Source organism: Crocodylus siamensis, chromosome 15, assembly GCF_052110815.1.
Source record: "Crocodylus siamensis isolate JL-2025a chromosome 15, ASM5211081v1, whole genome shotgun sequence".
Classification (NCBI taxonomy): domain Eukaryota; kingdom Metazoa; phylum Chordata; order Crocodylia; family Crocodylidae; genus Crocodylus; species Crocodylus siamensis.
Window position 1 is genome coordinate 46511446 of NC_143409.1, and position 17823 is coordinate 46529268.

Consider the following 17823-nt stretch of genomic DNA (forward strand, 5'->3'; position numbering starts at 1 on the left):
GGGCTCATTTGGAATAGCAGGGTTTGGAAGTGCGTTGCTTTATTATTGCAAGGTGCTGGGGGAAAGAGGAGAGTTATTTGCTGTTGACACTGGACTGCGTTGTGAGAAAGAAGTAATGGAGCATGAGGTTTTATTAAAAAGCACCAAGAAAACAATTCGAGGTCTTAAAAATGTACATAAAAGTGCATAAAAAGTTTGGAACGATCACAGACAAATGCCTAGTGTCAAACTTGTGTATTTTTCCCTGTTCAAAATGTCCCCGTTCCCCTGTCTATGGTATTCATGCATCCCCCTTCCTTCATACACTACCCAGTCTTTAATGAACGTATCTCCATAGCCCCACAGTGAGGTAGGGCAAGGATCTTGTCCCATTTTACAGGTGGAGAACTGAGACTTAGAGAGACAAAAGTCCAGGTCCAGAAAACTGGAACTTAGGCACCTAAAGCTGGACTTAGGCAAAATGTGCATACCTCAGTGCAGGAGCACTACTGTCAGAATCCCACACGATCCCCTTAGGTGCCTGCATTTTCACTGGGAAAGTTTCTTCTCAGGACCAAACAACCTCCTGTGCAAGCCCTCAGTTGGAACCACCTTGACAGCACTAAAAGCAGCTTGGTGCCTAAGCCTGACCAGGATCCAGAAACTATGTGGCCTTCACTGATCGCAGGCAGCATTACCTAAACTGTGTCCTCTGGAAGGTTGTGGGGGGGGCGACACAAAAGGTTCTTGGGGGCATGTGAACCATGGCTGCCAATTCCCCCTGCTGCTGATAGCCTCTGGGGAATCAGCAGTGGGAAGCGGACACAAGAGTGGGCCTCTCTGCTGTGCTTTTGCAAACCCATGAGCTTTGGGAAACACCGATCTAAGGTTACATCTATATAGTGCAAGACTGACTGTCTCTGCTGTGTGGGTGCTAGTTCCCAAACCAGAAGTAGTGCAGCTGCATTTGTGTGGCATGCACTAGTATTGTCCTGAAAGCAGAGGATCTTTGTTGACGTAGTTCTGTATGACTTGCCTAAGTCCACAAGGAAAACCTGTGGCAGAGTAGGAAGCAAAATCTAGATTCCCAGACACCTAGGATAGTACTAACCATTGGACCATGCTTCCTTTATTGTTCTCCCACTGAGGATGAAGCAAAATTATCCTTATTCAAAGTAGTTGCCATATCCCTATGGGTTTCAAAAATAGTAGGCAGAAAGCAGGGCAGGGTGGCACCTTAAAGTATAGCTTGTTATTTATAGCAGTAAAGAAGTTATAAATTGCAGTAGGTTACAGTGAGGCTAGCCCTAGCAAACTATCTGTTCTTTGTTTTCAGTGAGGTGGGTTGCCTTCAGAGAAGATGATTGCCACAACATGGCTGGGCAGGACAATGCAAGACATGGGAACATGGGGTACAGTATGGGAGCTGAGGGGCTTCCAAGAAACATGGAGGCAGAGGCACATGGGATTAGGAAGGATGGTATGTTTAGGTGACAGACAAATGGAGGTGTGTAGGGGAATCAGAACTGGTGAAGGAAAATCATCAGTGTGTGGTATTGTAAGGGAGAAGGAGAGGAAACTATGGAGGGCAGAGGGGTGCATTGGGGACAGTGAAGGGAGAATACAAGTGCAGAAGGAGACTGTGTAGTGTTGAGAGGCAGATAAGAAAGGGACAGAGTAGTAAAGAGAACAGGGGAGGTAAAGAAAGGCAGTTCATAGGGGACACCATCTGGTACTTCACTTAATTGTTTAAAAAGCTTTGTCCACTTTCTAATCCTGATTTGGTGGTCTATAGCAGGCACCCATGGTGCCACCACTCTTGCTGTTCTCCCCTTTTACTTGACTCAAAGATTTCAAGAGGCCTTCAACAGGCCTTTTGTGCTGCATCTCAGAACAAGCGTGTATCTCATACATAAAGCAACATTGCTTCCTATGGGAGAGTTAAATATGCAGCTCTTTTCATCTGGCTGCTGAAAGTGTTTTCAGAAGTTGCAGTCAGAGTATGTACTTGGACAATACTGTTTGGTCACATCTTTGTTTAAACATAGACAAACAACTGCACAGAAAAAGGAAAAGCTAGAGAAAGAACTACAAGAATTAACCATCCATTTCTGGTGTGGTAGATGGTACGGAGTTGACATGTCTTGCAAACCATGTAATGGACTGATTTGCACATGCATGTTTCTTGCTCCAGATTAACTAAATTTTGTGCACATTCTATTATTTTTGCTACTGTGGAGAATCCAGTCAGCTTGTTTTTCCAGCCACCGATTACATTCTGGCTTTTAGATTGTAAGCTTTTTGGAACAGGGACTGTCACTTGCTCTGTCTTTGTACAGCTCCTAGCACAATGATGTCCTGATTTGAATGAAGCTTCCATGTTCTAAGGCAGTCCAAAAGCATGTCTACACCACCTAACGTTTATCACTGTGAAAACACTCCCCACCTGTTCCCTTTTGTTCCACACCTGCTGCATGCCAAAAAAAAATGTCAGTACGGGCTTATTGCCACATACCCAGGGTGTGCCCAGCACCACACTCAGGCTCTCACACTCAATGTGCTAATGAGAGCAGGGTAGGTGTGGCCAGCACTGCTCCCTCACTGGCTTCAGGCCATTGTTTTAGCAGGTATCATTTACAAAGCAGGAGCAAGTGGATGGGGTAAGTTTTCATGGTGGTGCTCCCCAATACTGTACAATACAGTGTGTGTGCACCATGAACTTTAAATAAAACATGCAACTGCAAACAAATGCCCAAGCATCCCTCTTGCTGCTGTCAGCGTGCCTGCATCGTAACTCATTTTATAATACAATCACTCTGCTATCTTTCCAGGATTTGAACCCAGGGCAGCCAGAACCACACCACTCCTCTGTAAGCTATTTAATATCAGAAGTAGGCTTTCATCTTTCATATGGCCCAGTCCCTTGGAGGGGTGCTACGTATGCTCTGCCTGTGGGTTATAGTTGTGAAACCAGGATGCTGTGTTGGGAATTGGGACTTCTCAGTCTGGGAAAGAAGTAAGGCCTACAGCTGGGCATGTCAACTAGATTTGACATATTTAGTTTTATGTGATACATTTGGGCTTATTCATGACATATCTGGCTTATTTAGTCTAGAGACAAGAAGATTGAGAGGGAATTTAACAGCAGCTTTCAAGTACATGAAGGGAGGTCTGAAAGAGGATGGAGCCAGCCTACTCTCAGTGGGGGCACATGGTAGAACAAGGAGCAATGGGCTCAAGTTGCAGCAAGGGAGTTTTAGGTTAGATATTAAGGAAAACTTTGTCACGAGGGTAGTAAAGCACTGGAATAAATTACCCAAAGGCAGTGGAATCTCCATCCTTGGAGGTTTTTAAGACCTGGATAGATAAAACCTTGGCTGGGATGATATAGTTGGGGATGGTCCTGCTTTGAGCAGAGGTTGGACTAGATGTGACCTTCTGAGGTCCCTTCCAACATTAATTTTCCATGATTCTATGAAATGTAGCAGGATGGGAGTTATGTGGGACTAGAAGGAAGAGGATAAGATAAAGGGAATATTGCTCACTAAGACGGTAACTGCTGTAGAAGGCAAGGGCCTGACTTACCCCAAATGTGCCAGAAACTCTCCCCATTGTCTGTCTACCCTCTCCTGCCTATTAATTTATTCAATATATAGTAAAATGTAAGATACAAAAAACCATTGGTCAGAGGTCAGGGACCCTCTCTTCCAGGGCAGCATCCAGGCCACTGAGCTATACTTGCACTTACTTGCTCTCTTCCTGGCACCTCATACCTTCCTCTCTTGGCTGTCCAAAAGCTTAGTTCAACAGGAATGCTGGAAAGCAACCTAAGCAATGCCCAGCTCATAGCCTGGTGATTATAGCACTCTGCTGGGAAGTAAGAGATGCAGGTTTAAACCTCCTTTAGGCAGAGGGAGATTTCCATGTCCTGGGCAAGTGTCATTAGCTACTAGGCTACTGGGATAAAAGGAAGGAGGGCCCTTCTCTTCCCTTTTCCTTCCAGGAGTATGTGTGCACTGGGTGAACCTATTCTGCCACAGGTGAAAATAAAATATAAGGGGTGTACAAGCGCAGGTGCCTATGCAGGTAGGCAGCTGTATCAGTATCATTTAGATGTGTAACGGTGAAACAGGATTCAGCCCAGAGTCAAGAAATACCCACAGAATTGTGACATATTGGGACTAACCTGCAAAGTTTCCTCAAAGAAAAATGGTGCCTTGCTAATCTACTGGCATGCTTTGATCATTCATCAGCAAAAAGTATTATACCAACTGCTTGTCATCTATCTAATTTATTTAGACTTCCAAAAAAAACCAAACTTTTGACAAAGTCCCTCACAAGAGGCTCTTAAGGCAGCCAAGCAGTCACTTGATGGAAAAAAAAAAGCCTGTTATAAATTAGAAACTGGCCCAGAAAACACAAGGGAGAAATGGTCAGTTTTTTAACATGGCAACAGGTTAACAACAGAGTGCTTTTGAGGTCCAGTACTAGGACTAGTGTTGTTCAACATTTATTGATGACCTATAAAAGGGGGGTGAGGGGGGTGAGCAGTGCGACTGCAAAATTTACGGAGAAAACGTTACATGAGTTAGTTGTCTTTATAGAAGGCTGAATACCTTTAGAAGGCATGCTAGCTTAGCTGGCCATAACAGCAAACAGCATTTGGTAAAAAGTGCAAGGCAATGCACTTGGACCTCTACCATGTCATTTTTAAATTCATATTTTGTTTACTTGGGGAGTGTTTAGTACCATGGTGACTGTTGCTATGGAAAAATATATCAACTTCTGATAGAAGCTGAGATTTTTCAAAACCATTTTAAGGATTTACTCAGTTTTGGAGATTGCAATGTAAAATTTTCTGAAGTGTGTGAGGGTCAAATGTTTAAAGGTATTTAGGTACCGTAAGAGTACAAAGAGGTGCTGAATGATTTTTAAGATGTATCTAGGCATCTAATATTCACTAATTTCATAGGCTATTTCAATGGGAGTTGAGCAGCCCCTGGTGACCACCTATGCATTCTGCATTAAATAATTACTGGATAAAATCCATAAATAGTACTAGGGTGAGAAGCCAGAATCTAGGGATTCCTCTCTTCCAGAGTCAAGCTCCCTTTAGCTTGCTCTTTTTCTAGCCCCAGCTCTTACACTCTTGGCAGACTGGTGGGCCAGCTTCAGCAGGAAGGGTAGAGAGTGCTCCCAGCCCATGGCCTGGTTGTTAGGGCACTTTCCTGTTAGGTGGAAAACGTGGATTCAAACTCCCTTAGGTTGACAAGGGCCTAGATTCTGTATCCCTCCTTTCACAGAAAAATGCCCTAACCACAAGGGGTGTCTACGCATATGCTCCGAAAGGGGGTTGCTTTAATTAGCGCGGCTTTGAGAGCCGCTTTAATTAAAGTGCCAGCAGTGTCACATGTATTCAGTATCCCAAGCTTTAAAATGGTGGTGGGGTGCTTTAACTAAAGCTAGTTCGATTAAGTTTCGGTAAAATGCCCCTGCCATTTAGAAACATGGGGACACTGAACATGTGATGTGGAGGCTGCTGGAGCACACTAATTAGCACGCTCTGGCAGACTCAATTAATCGAGTGTGCTCTGACACGTGCTAATTAGCATGTGCTGGACCAGAGGTCCATCATGTGTATAGATGCCCCAGGATCTCAGGCCAATAGTGGGTTGTCCTCCTGCTCTCCCTGCCCAATTTAAAAGGTTAGGTAATTAAGCCTAGGACTTTCAGACTGTGAATTCCACCTTTACAAAAGTGCCTAATATGTAGCTATAGGACAGGGGTGGGCAATTATTTCGGGCAGAAGGCCACTTACTGAGTTTTGGAAAGCCATCAAGGGCTGCATGACAGGCAGCCAGGGGCAGATAAATATTAATTTTATAAATTTTTTAGGGGCCCTGCAGGCTGGACAGAATGGCCTGGTGGGCTGCATTCGGCCCATGGGCCGCATTTTCCCCACCCCTGCTATAGGAAATAGTGTAAGTATTGCCTAACTTAAGGAGAGAGATGGGATTCCAGATACGTACATCATCTTTTGTTTCCTTTGCAATCCTCTGCATGGCATGCTAGCTGCTATGGTGTCACCATTCAATGGGGTTTGGAGCCCTAAGACACATAACTTGTTTTTCTTAATGCCACTGAGAAAGACATGCCTAAAATTTAGATGAGACAATGCAGAACGGTGCCACAAATAGATGGGTTTTTTGGATCTGGGCCCTACGAGTCTATCTCCAGCTTAGGTAGTTTCATAGTTAGTAGGTTTGGAAGGAACCTGAGCAGATCATCAAGTCTGACCCCCTGCCATGGAAGGAAAGAGTACTGGGGTCAGATGACCCCAGCTAGGTGTCTATCTAGCTTCCCTTTGAAGACCCCCAGGGTAGGAGCCAGCACCACTTCCCTTGGGAGTTGGTTCTAGATCCTAGCTGCCCTGACTATGAAGTAGTGCCTCCTGATGTCTAGCCTGAATCTACTCTCCATCAACTTATGGCTGTTATCCCCTTTTGCTCCCAGTAGTGCTTAGGGGAACAGAGACTCTCCCACTGCCTGCTGGTCCCCCTTAGTCACTTTATAGACGGACACTAGATCCCCTCTCAACCTGCTCTTGTGGAGGTTGAACAGGTTCAGGTCCCATAGCCTCTCCTTGTAGGGCCTACCCTGCTGCCCCCTGATCATGCGAGTGGCCCTCCTCTGGACCCTCTCGATACCTAAATACCTGCACATTCCAGCCATAAGAAGTAGCTCACCAAGTCTCAAGCATCTAACTTCATTATTTCCATATTACTGACAGCCCAAACCACTGTTCAGCTAACTAAACCTGCAGGCATCTAAATGCCTTGGTGCCTAAGTTGTTGATGCTGGCTTGAGCAAAGCTGCCTAAGTGCTGATGCTGCCACACAGTGAATGAGCTCCTCTGAAACACATCCTTTAAGCAGCATTGTCAAATTCAGTGCTTCCATGTCTCTCACAGGCACAGTCCAATGCAATCCACACAACAGATAATCTGCTAAGGATGCATGATGACTGGCTAGCATGTGTGCGCAGATTAGAGCAGGCCCCTCAGACATGGGAGACCCAGGTTCCCCAGTCCTTCTGAACATCTACGTAACCCTCAGTCTCCCACAGCTCACATGAGTGTTCTCCCAAGCTATTCTGGAGTGTCTCTCTTTCCATCTCTTCTTTTGCAGCTTTTCCACTTGTTTTAAGTAGATATGATTGAAATAGGGACATGATTCTCATGCTCCCATATCCCAGAAGAATGCCCAAGCCACTGGACCAGAGTCAGTCTTGCATGTGATTTTCCTCTGGACCAATGAATATTTAACTACTTACACAAAGTGGAATAACTCTGATGGGAGACACTTTGACCATATAGTATCTGATGGTCTTAGGGATCTGGTTCACATTTCTGCTCTAGAACAGTCACAGTGTGGAACTGAGCCAGTGAAAGCACTAAGCTGTTCACTATTCTGGGATAGTTGTTTCTCTCTCTGTTGTTGGATTTTTCTTGCACACGTAACTTAGCTGCCTAACTCTAGGAGGCTGTTCACAGCTCTGCTAGTTTCTGGGGTTACTTCCTAGGCAGCTCCCTTTGTATGGGGAGCCTAGATACCTCAAAGCTAGGGAGTTCTAGGAGCATTTCAACACCTTTAAGGATCTCTGCCTAAGTGGTTTGGAACAAGAATTTAAAGTGACTTTCAATCGTACTTTACAGCACCTAAGTCATCTGGGCTGTGTCTATACCACTTTCCCAGTATTCTTGAGATTGAGAAACACAGCCTTATGGTTCTATGTGTTTCTATACCAAACTTCAAATTCTGGAAACCCATGCTGAGAGTACCCTGCATTGTTGTACTCAAGCCACTGGAGACACGGCTCTTGAGAGTGAAATGGGGAGACTTCAGTTTTGGGTTCTGTACATGCTGGGCGTGTCTACATGTGACGCTTTAATGCGCATTACCGGCGTGTCTACACGTGCACACCCTAACTGCATGTTAAAAATGGTGACTTTAGGCTATTCACGCTTAAATTTGATAACTGGAAATGCGCAAATAATTAAGAGCACATTAACGCATGTGTAGATATGTCAATGTGCTTCAACGCTTGCATGTGTAGATACCTGCCTAAACCCGCTTAATGCACATTAAGATAATGCACATTAAATTTTGGCGCTCTTAAATGCATGTGTAAACATGCCTGCTGAGGGCTCAAATGAGAGTGGGTGGGGCCATCCTCTCCACGATGCACTTAGTTGTATTGGGAAAATTGTACAGATCTCTCTTAGGCACTTTTGGTAACACCACCCTTGGCATCTGAAACCTGTAGGTGAATTTTAAGTCTCTGCCAGGTAGATCTTAAAATCGCTGTTCACTTCAGTTGGGAGTTTTACCTGAAAATTTTTGGCACCAAGTGGCTCATTAAAAGGGACAATATCATCTACACATACACATAGCTAAGATCTAAATTAAGTGTAACAACTAAGGAAAGTATCCCAGGAGTCTTTGTAGATAGATCAATGAAAACCCCTGCACTGTGTGCAGAGGTTGTTAAAAAAGTTAGTATGGATAAATAAGTGAATAGAAAATAATACTGAGACTATTCTAATGCCACTATGTAAACTGATGGGACACCCAACGTGGAATATGGCATTCAAATCCGGTGGCCTCATCTCAAAAATATATAGTAGAATTAGAAGGAGATTAGGGACAAGTGACAACAATTATTAGAAAAATTGAGATGCTTCTGTATGAGAAGAGGCTAAAGAGATGGGAACTGTTTATCCAGCAGATGAAAGATGCAGGACCAGACAAAAGAGAACAAAATAATGAATGGGACAGAAAAAGTACCGACAAAGCAGGCTTCCTGCCTGGCCTCCCTCACAGTACAAGGAAAAGAGGATGCTCACTGAAATCAGAGGGGGCTAATTTACTGGCAAAAAATTCTATCCTACCCAATGTATAACTACCATGTGAAACTCATTGGCACAAACTGTTACAAAGACCATGAGTGGGATTCCAAACGAGGGAATTAGACACATCTATGTGAATGACAAAAAATGTCATCCACGAGCACAGTGGCTAAGGTAATAGTCTATAAGGGATCTTCATGTTGAGAACAACAGCCAGGTAACTAACTGCCTGACAGCAGGCAGCCACTTCCCCCATGGGCAGGTTATTGCAAAACTGTCCCTTATGAGAGTTTCATGCTTTCCTTTGAGGTATGTGGTTACAAGCCACTTTTGGAGACAGGGGATTGGAGTAGCTTCACCACTGAGTCTGAACACGTATGGTAGTTCCTAATTTTCAGGTAACTCAGATCTCAGTCTCTGTTTTGCTTTTCACCGTTTTACAACAATCCCCTTACTGTTTTTTTAATGAGTCCCATTCGTTAGAATGCTTGAGTAGAGTAGGGCCACAAAGGCAGGAAGGACACCGGGTTCACGCCTTTGTGGATTTTCTCATGTCTCTTGTGGTGAGAGCTGTGACTGAAGCTCTTCCCACAGTAAGTGCATATATAGGGTTTCTCCCCTGTGTGGATGCGGTGATGCTGTGTCAGGGTGGATTTGTCAGTGAAGCTTTTCCCACAGTCAGAGCATGTGTACGGCTTCTCTCCTGTGTGAATCCGCTGGTGCCTGATCAGGTTCGAGCTCACATTAAACCTTTTTCCACAGTCAGGACACTCATAGGGTTTCTCACCCGTGTGGATGCGCATGTGCTTGACCAGGTCTGAGTTCTGGCTGAAGCTCTGCCAGCACTCTGCGCACGTGTTGGGGATCTCAAAGGCTGTGCTTCTCCTCCTGGACCCTTTGGTTTCTTTGACCTTCCCAACAGTGGGGCTTTCCTGATAGGTGCATTTAGACTGCCTAATCCCAGGAGGGCTGTTGAGGTGTCTCCTGTGATGGGCGCTCCGGCTGAAGATTTTCCCACAGTCGATGCATGTATAGGGTTTCTCTCCTGTGTGGACATGCTGGTGCTGGGTCAGGGTTGACTTGTCCAGGAAGTTTTTCCCACAGTCAGAACAGTTATAAACTTTCTCGCCTGTGTGGGTTCTCTGATGTCTGATAAGATTTGAGCTCACACTGAAACTCTTTCCACAGTCGAGGCACTGATAGGGCTTCTCCCCTGTGTGGATTCTCCGGTGATTAATAAGGTCTGAGCTCTGAAGAAAACTTTTACCGCACTCAATGCAGATGTTTGGCCTCTCCCCCATGAACATTCGGCGGCGTACAATGGTGCCTTTGCGTTTTCTCACACCTCCCCCACTGTGAGCAGATCTGTTCTCCTCTGGAGGGTGTTGCTGCTGAACTTCCACTGTGCCAGGACTTGTAGGGGATATTTCCTGCTCAGGGCTCTCAGAAATGGTGACTATGGATCTTATCAGTGACATCTTGTGCTGCTCCTCGCTCCCAGGCAGTTCTTCTAGATAGAAAGAGAATCCAAACATGAGTCATTCCCTGTGCTCAGAGAGGGGAGAGTGAAATCAAACAACTGTTGGTGAAGTATCTTCAAGTTTAATAAAACCATTTTATGTTCATGATCCCTAACAACACTGAATCATCTTGGACCTAACAAAACCATCATATCACCCCTCTTCCAATCGTTTCCTGTCTTCTACAAATGTTTCAGTAATGGTAAGCCATGACCAGTGCTTAGCAGAATATAGCTTTACTGTTCCCGTGTGCACATCCAGTTGTCCTGTATTTACCCATTGTATTGTAGATTGTGTAAATTCACAACCATCTCTTTGTTAGATATTTGTACAAGTAGCATGGCAACACAAATAATAATGTTATGAGAGAAGGGTGCTTCACCCCACAGAAAAGCATCCCTTGTATTTACAAACAGTAACATTTGAAAAATGCCTAAGTCCCACTGTAAAAAGTACCTAAGGGCTAGATTGTCATTAGTACTTGGACAACTAAGCACGCCTAATGAGATTTTCAAAAACTGCTATACAGGTTCATGCCTCACTCCCGTTTAAATCAATGGGGCTTAGGCTCCCGCGTGTCTTAAGCGCACTTGAAAATTTTATCCACACTCTGGATTTTAAAAACAAGCATGTATAGTTACACCTAGGCAAAGATACTATATCTTATACAAGATGATTGACACAAGAAAGTCGGCGAGGAACGCTAGGGCGTAAATTCAAACTGTAATAGCTATTTTGTAGGAAGTCCACTATGTAGCTATATTTTAAGATTAAAATGCCTCTGTGCAGTTTAGGTTAATATAAACTGCAAAAATACATTCTTGGTGGAGAAGAAGAGTGTCCACACTGCGGTGACTCTGGAATAGTTACTGCACTTTGAATTCACTTTAAGTTTATTCTGCTATAGTTTTCCCATGAAACTAGTTCTGAGTAATTTCTTGATTTCTTTACAGTTACTCTTGACTGTCCTGTCAGCACTGTTTCTGTCACAACCCTTACTTACTATGTCATATCTGAATTTAGGGTCTAATTCTGCATAGTTCTAGCAGGCTGCAAATTCATTTATAGATCAGTCTGAGTCTCATAAGAAAGCAAACTGATTCATATAGAAAGGTGTTTGCAAAGTCAAATCTTTAGATAGCCAATATTCAAAGAGGGTAGATGGGATGACCTCGATAATTACAGCACTATTAGTCCAACATTAGTTAGCTGAATAAATGATACATGGCTTACTCAACAAAACATTTAAAAGACGGTAACGTAATTCAGGCCAATAAATATAGTTTTATGGAACGTGGATTCTGTTTTACAGGCAATTGCAAGTTGGGTTAATAAAAAAAGAAAACATAACATTATTGCTGGTAAAGTAGCACCCAAAAATTGGCAGTGTGCTAAAAATGAGAAAGACAGGTCAATGGCATAGATTGAGTGGACTGCTTACTAAAATGGGCTCATCTGAAAATCATGGGCCAGAGCCTACTCCACCCATTAGGTACTTAAGTGTAATTCTGTTCCCCCCTGTTCAAATCCCTGATAAGCTATTAATATGAAAGGGAAGAGACTCCTCCTTGCTGCTGTTACAGAAATAGATGCATTAATGGATTTTCAAGAACTTGAACAGAATGGAATAGGACCACATACATGTGTCTAATAGGTGAAATGGGACCTGCCTCCACATTTTAATATGCTCCTAAATCAGTGGTTCTCAGACTTTCTAGACTCAAGGTACCTCTCATAAAATTTCAGCTTCCAGTTTTCACTTGGGCTTTTTTTTACTACAGAAAAATACTAGAACAATTTTTCTGTTGCAAAGAACTCAGAAAGACCACAACAGGTCAAAATGGTTTTAACGCTATGAATTCCTATTTGAAATCTCTGGGTTATCTCCGTGGTACCCTGGCTGAGGGTCACTGTTTCTAGGAAAAAATAATATAGAGGTTGCATTAGCAGCATGGTTGACTGTATCATGTGAAGCAGTGACTCTGAAAAACTTTTAGGGATAAAGATGGAAACCAACTAATTTTGAGTTCCTAATGTGATGCTATGGCTCACAAAACTAATGTGAGGTTTGGCTTATGAGCAAGGGAACATAAAAGATGAGTAGAGAGTTCCTATTATCTCTGTTTATGACGATCATAAGACTTTTACTGGAAATCAGTGTTTAATTTTGGTGGCATAGGTTTGAAAAGGATGCTGAAAAACTGAAAGGCATTCAAAGAATAGTTACAAGAATGATCCAATGCCTGGAAAATCTTCGAGAGACTTGAAGCTCAATCTGTTTACAAAAAGAAAGTTAAGCCAATTTAATTATCTTACTTATCTTGCTGGGGTGATCAGACCCCAGCTGACTTCCTGCCCTCTGGGCAGGGGGCTGGACCTGACCTGATGATGTCACAAAGTTCCTTCCAGCCCTAATGGCTATGAAAGCTATGTAATCTATAACGTAGATTATAGATTATCTAGACAGGGTGAAGATTTCTGATACAAGAGATTTATTCATGCGGCAAACAAAGACTAGAATGGTTAGAATTTACAACTAGATATACTCAAATTGCTGATAACTTAAGACACCTAGTGGCTGTGTCTACGAGATGCTGACTGCTCAGTTGTTATTGCACAGTCATTTAGTACTTGCATACACAACTACTAAATGACTGTGCAGTAACCAGAGTTACTGTGCCGTAGCAGCGCCAAACGGCTTTTAGGTGACGCTGTCTGCATAGTTAGCTCATTACTACGGCATCACACTTTGTGCCATGCAACGCTACTGCGCAGTCAAGTGTCTTGTGTAGATGCAGCCAGCGAGGACAATTAGCAGCAGTCCTTTTAGCAAATGGGTTGCTGGATTCTTTACTGTATCTCAGGTACAAATTATTGGTCTAGATACATGAATACTCACTGGTTCAAGTTCTCTAACATGCTATGCAGAAAGTCAGACTAGATGCTCATAAGGATCCCTTCAGTTACAAGCTTTAAATTGGTGATTATACGTTCCCTTCCTTCTGCAGTGTCCAGCATACTTCTGCATGCCTGAAAAGAATAATAATAGTCACAAAAAGCAGAATCCAAGAAGCTCTTTGGGGGCTCCCCTTAACGTTGTCCTCAAGGGCTGCACAGTCCACCAGTGGTGCAGAGTGAGGAGGGCCAGAGACTGGATTTTCCTCTTAGCTGCTTATTTACAGGCAGCTGACTCTGCCTGGGGACAATCTACTGCAGTCGTTGAGTCTGAGCAAACGTGCGAGCTTGTATCCCCTTTCCCTATGTACTTTTCTAGCTGCTGGTTTTAAGCCATGTCTTTATGATGAAAAGCAGCTGTTTTTTCACAGCGATAAAAAAATACCAAGCGTTTGCTTTGTTGTAAAATGCCTATCTGTGGGCACAAGGTGAAGTGAAAGCAGTTTCCACCAGGTGATGGGGTAATTAAACGGAACAGTGAACGTGTCTACATGTTCATTAATGCACTGTAGTTCATTAATGCACAGGGCTGGGTGGATACCGCACACACCCCTAGGCACACGATCTTCAGTGCTGCCTATCTACTCTGACTTCTGTTTTTTCCGAGTCAGTTAGATATCAACATCTAGCGGTCACCTGTACTGTGGGTAGTCCAACAGAAAGGTTTCAAGCGTGTATTGTGGTTTATAGGAATTTACTGACGCGCTGTTTGCTGTCCCTATCTATAATACTATATAGGATATATATTGATTATTACTTTCATTGGTGATGAGTAGGGGGTGCACGCGGATGCACATGCACCCCCTGAACGTGGCAATGCCCCCCCGTGAAGTGTCGGTGGCGACTGTGGGTGGTTGTCGCTTGCCACCCCACCGCGTCACTGCCGACACTGCCAGTGGTGTCTGCGGGCGCTCAGCGATTGCCACTGACCACTGCCGATGCTGCTGGCGGTCACCAACCCCCCGGTCGGTGCTTGCCACTGTCAGCAGTGTCTGCAGGAGCCCCACCGCCAGGGCACCCGCGTTCATGATTCTCTTTACTTCACTAAAAAAAATCGCAACACCAGGACGCTGGCACCTCAAGCACGTGCCTACTTCGCCTTACAGGGGAGCTGGCCCCGACTGCGCACGGTTTTGCTAGCGACGCTAACTGCGCAGCAGCCTAACGCCGCGCAGTCGCGTTTCAGCGCGGGTTTTGCTCGGCATGTGAGCAAACACCGCGCGCCGGCGTTACTGCGCAGTAAGCGTATCCTGCAGACGCGCCCGACCACACAGCAGCCCTGCTGCCCTGACCCGGGTGTCGGTGTCACAGCGGAAACAGCCTGGCGCCCGCTGGCAGCCCGGCGAAACGGCATCAGGCTGGACAGCGCGAAAACAAGCCCCGCGGGCAGCGGGGATGCCACCTCGCCGCTCCTCACGAGGGCGGCGGCGGCGGCCGGTCTGCAAGGCTGGGCGCGCGGCGGCTCCCTCTGGTGCGGGAGCGGCGCGCGCCTGAGAGGGATGCGCCCCCCCCCGCCCGCCCGGCGCGGCCCCCTCAGCGAGAGCCCGCCCCGCCCCGCCCGCTACCTGGCGCCCGGCCCGGGGGCGCGGAGCCGGGGGCGGCGGCGGAGGCTCCGCGCGGGCTCCCGGTTCACAATGGAGGCGGCAGCGGTGCGATGTGACCCAGGAAGTTCAACCCCCGGATCCTGAGCACACAGCAGCCAGAGCCCTCTGGTGGACACCGCCCCGGGACCCCCGCCCCGGGCACCAGGCCCCTCTCTCCTTGCGGCCTAGAAACGGTGACAAGGCCGGGGGCAGGGTGCCCCCGACAGCCCCCGGCCCTCCATTCACTGTGGCCGGGCCCGGGGACCCTTGTGGCCCCTGGAGTCTGGTCCGGTCGCAGGACGCCTCCCCAGGCCTTCCCGCACCGTCAAGGCCGCGGGGCTCCCCACGGGTCTGGACATTGGGCAGCGGGGCAAACGGGCATGGCCACGCGCCACCCTGCCCAAATTCCCAAGCTGCAGGCCCCCAGCCCACAGACAGGCTGGCACTGCCCATCCGACCTGCCAGGCAAAAAGGTCTAGACTGCCCAGCTAGGCAGGCAGAGGCTCGGGGGGCAAGGAGGGTGCACCTGGGGGTTTGCCCGCTGTGGCTGCCGAGTGGCCCAGGACTCACCTGTCTTAGGGGAAGCCCTTGTGAAGGGAGGGAGATTTGTAGAGGAAGCTGGATCAGTGCCAGGGTTTCATGTGGCCTTGATCTGAGGGTTTCTCTTCTCATAATAGTAAAGATTGTACCAGCAAAGCAGCAGGAGGGCGAGGAGAAAGCAACAAAGGGGAAAAAGAGTACAAGCTCCAAGGAAATATCCTGGCCGGAGAGGCTGTGGGCAGGGGAGCTGCTTCACTTGGGGAAAGGCTGGGACCAGTGCTATTTTAGTGCTCCTGCTATGACCTTTCTATCCTATGTGACTCAGTTTTGGCCAGAGCAGGGGTGTCCAGCTCGTGGGGCTCCTGGAGGGGCTGGGAATTTAGGGTGGCGAAAGCAGGGTATGAAGCCCTGTTGTGGATGCTTTTTGGCAAAGGTGGGTGAGTGACAGCTGTGTTAACGCCTGTAACTCCATGACCCTACCTCCCCCACTATCAAGGTATGCACCTCCCACTCCCCTGCCAAAGATGGATCTGGATCCATCCCGTGATGCGCCTGGACCTCGATCTGGCCTGGGAGGCCAAGCCAATTTGACACCCCTGGGCTGCAGGGGCACAAGGAGGTACATTGTCAGTGGCAGCTGGAGTGGGGTGGCAATGACAGAGGGGCAGGTGATCGGCTGCTGGTGACTGAGGATATGTTAACTGCACTTAAAATGCAAGCATCTGCATGTTCAAGCAGAAAAACACATGCCAACTGCACTGCAACTGTAGCAAAGTTATAACATTTCATAGGAGGAGTAACTCCAGATTGCATTAAACAACATATATTCAGTTATTGTTGGACTGCTCCACAGAGACTCTATGAGCAATCACTGGTCCTCCTGGCACTGGTGGGATGCAGCAGCAGGAACGGCATCTCCTGGGCTCAGCTCCCTGTGCCTCCCTCCACCTACTGCCAGCAGCAGAAACCCAGCCCGCTTCAGTGTGTGAGGGCCAAGCATTGCAGTCTGAGCCTTGCTGAGCACATGGCAGGGGGGACATGGGCTCTGGGTGTGGGGGCTGCATGTCTTTATAGGCTGATGTGGGAGCCAGGGTCACTGTTAAGGGCTTAGGAGGAACAGCCAGCTCCAGTCTGTCCAGACCAGGCTGAGATCATGGTTAACATTACTGTGTGACTGCTCAGAACATGTTCTAGCTTTTAATGTGGCATGGTAATGCTTACTACGATCTCAGGTAAAATACATGCTAAGTGTCCCATATGACAAAGCCCAGAGGGACAAGGGGGAAGGCATGTTAATGCTGCAAGGCAACAGTTTCCTTCACAAATAAAAAATATTTTTTGGAATTGAAGGGGGTAGAAACCTCCAAAACTGAGTGGCTGTCACTATTAACACAACATATTCATACTTGAAAATGAAGAGAAAATGGCATTCAATGCTATTAATGCTATTACTAATTCAGGTCAATAATCAGCAAAAGCAGAGAGAACTTCAATTAAAGCAAGATAAATAACTAGAAAGCATGTTTAATTCTGCTGCCACTCATGCACAGAGCCCTGTGTGACACTGCTCTGACAAGGGAGGAGGGTGGAGATGGGGCTGGAAGTTGGAGGCAGTGATTAGCTGTTGGTGGCTGGGAGGGGAGCTGGGGTGGGACAACTTGGAATTGGGTTGCCCTGGTCAGGGATATATCTCAGTCCTTCTCCTCCTGTGACTATCAGGAAGCAGAGGGGAAAAAGCTGAACCTAGGAGAGTTTAAAACCCCTTCTTCCCCCTACTCCCCATATCTGGAATATTGAATCAGAGCAACAGCTTCCTTTCAGAACAAGCTGGAGGGAAGAGGGGATTTGTTTTGCTCACCAATTAGAAATGGGTGAGTGTTACGCTTTCTATTACTGATTTGTAACCAGAGACACAGAATGACTAGAGAGGCAAAAACAAAAAAATGGAGTGGATTTGAATATGGAATTATCAGGTAAAAAAACACATTTCTGTCATTTGTAGTTGTGGAGAAAAACCTGGAAAGGTGATCCTTGGTAGGCTAAAAATCCAGAAATAACCCCTTCCATTCTTCACTTTTACAATCTCCTCAATTTTATGCCAGTCACTTGGCTTTTAATGCAATCTTTGAATGCATAGTCCAGATAGGCTGACTCTGGAGAGGTGTTCATTATTCATCGGGTTTTCCCTGTTCTGAGCTGCATGAAGAAAATATACCTAGGCACAAGAAGCAACTGTTTGTAGGCACACTGAGAAGTCTTACTGGTCACATACAACCCAAGGACTTGAATGCTTATTCTTGAGCACCATCTACTGGCATTACCTATTTAGGTATACACA

General features: G+C 46.2%; 1 protein-coding gene across 2 annotated transcripts; it reads right to left on the reverse strand.

The window, feature by feature from the left end:
* Window positions 1–113: 113 nt before the first annotated feature.
* Window positions 114–15070, reverse strand: LOC149852557 (uncharacterized). 2 transcript variants are annotated; one of them, XM_090030114.1, is made up of 3 exons: window positions 14928–15070; window positions 13307–13437; window positions 114–10394 (listed from the first exon to the last, which is right to left on the reverse strand). In XM_090030114.1, the coding sequence occupies exon 3, from the start codon at window positions 10363–10365 to the stop codon at window positions 9367–9369; it is 999 nt and encodes a 332-aa protein (XP_089886240.1). In that variant the 5' UTR covers window positions 10366–10394; window positions 13307–13437; window positions 14928–15070; the 3' UTR covers window positions 114–9366. The 2 variants fall into 2 exon arrangements, with proteins under 2 accessions (XP_089886240.1, XP_089886239.1); XM_090030113.1 differs by having other exon boundaries at window positions 114–10397.
* Between the last annotated feature and the right edge of the window lie 2753 nt (window positions 15071–17823).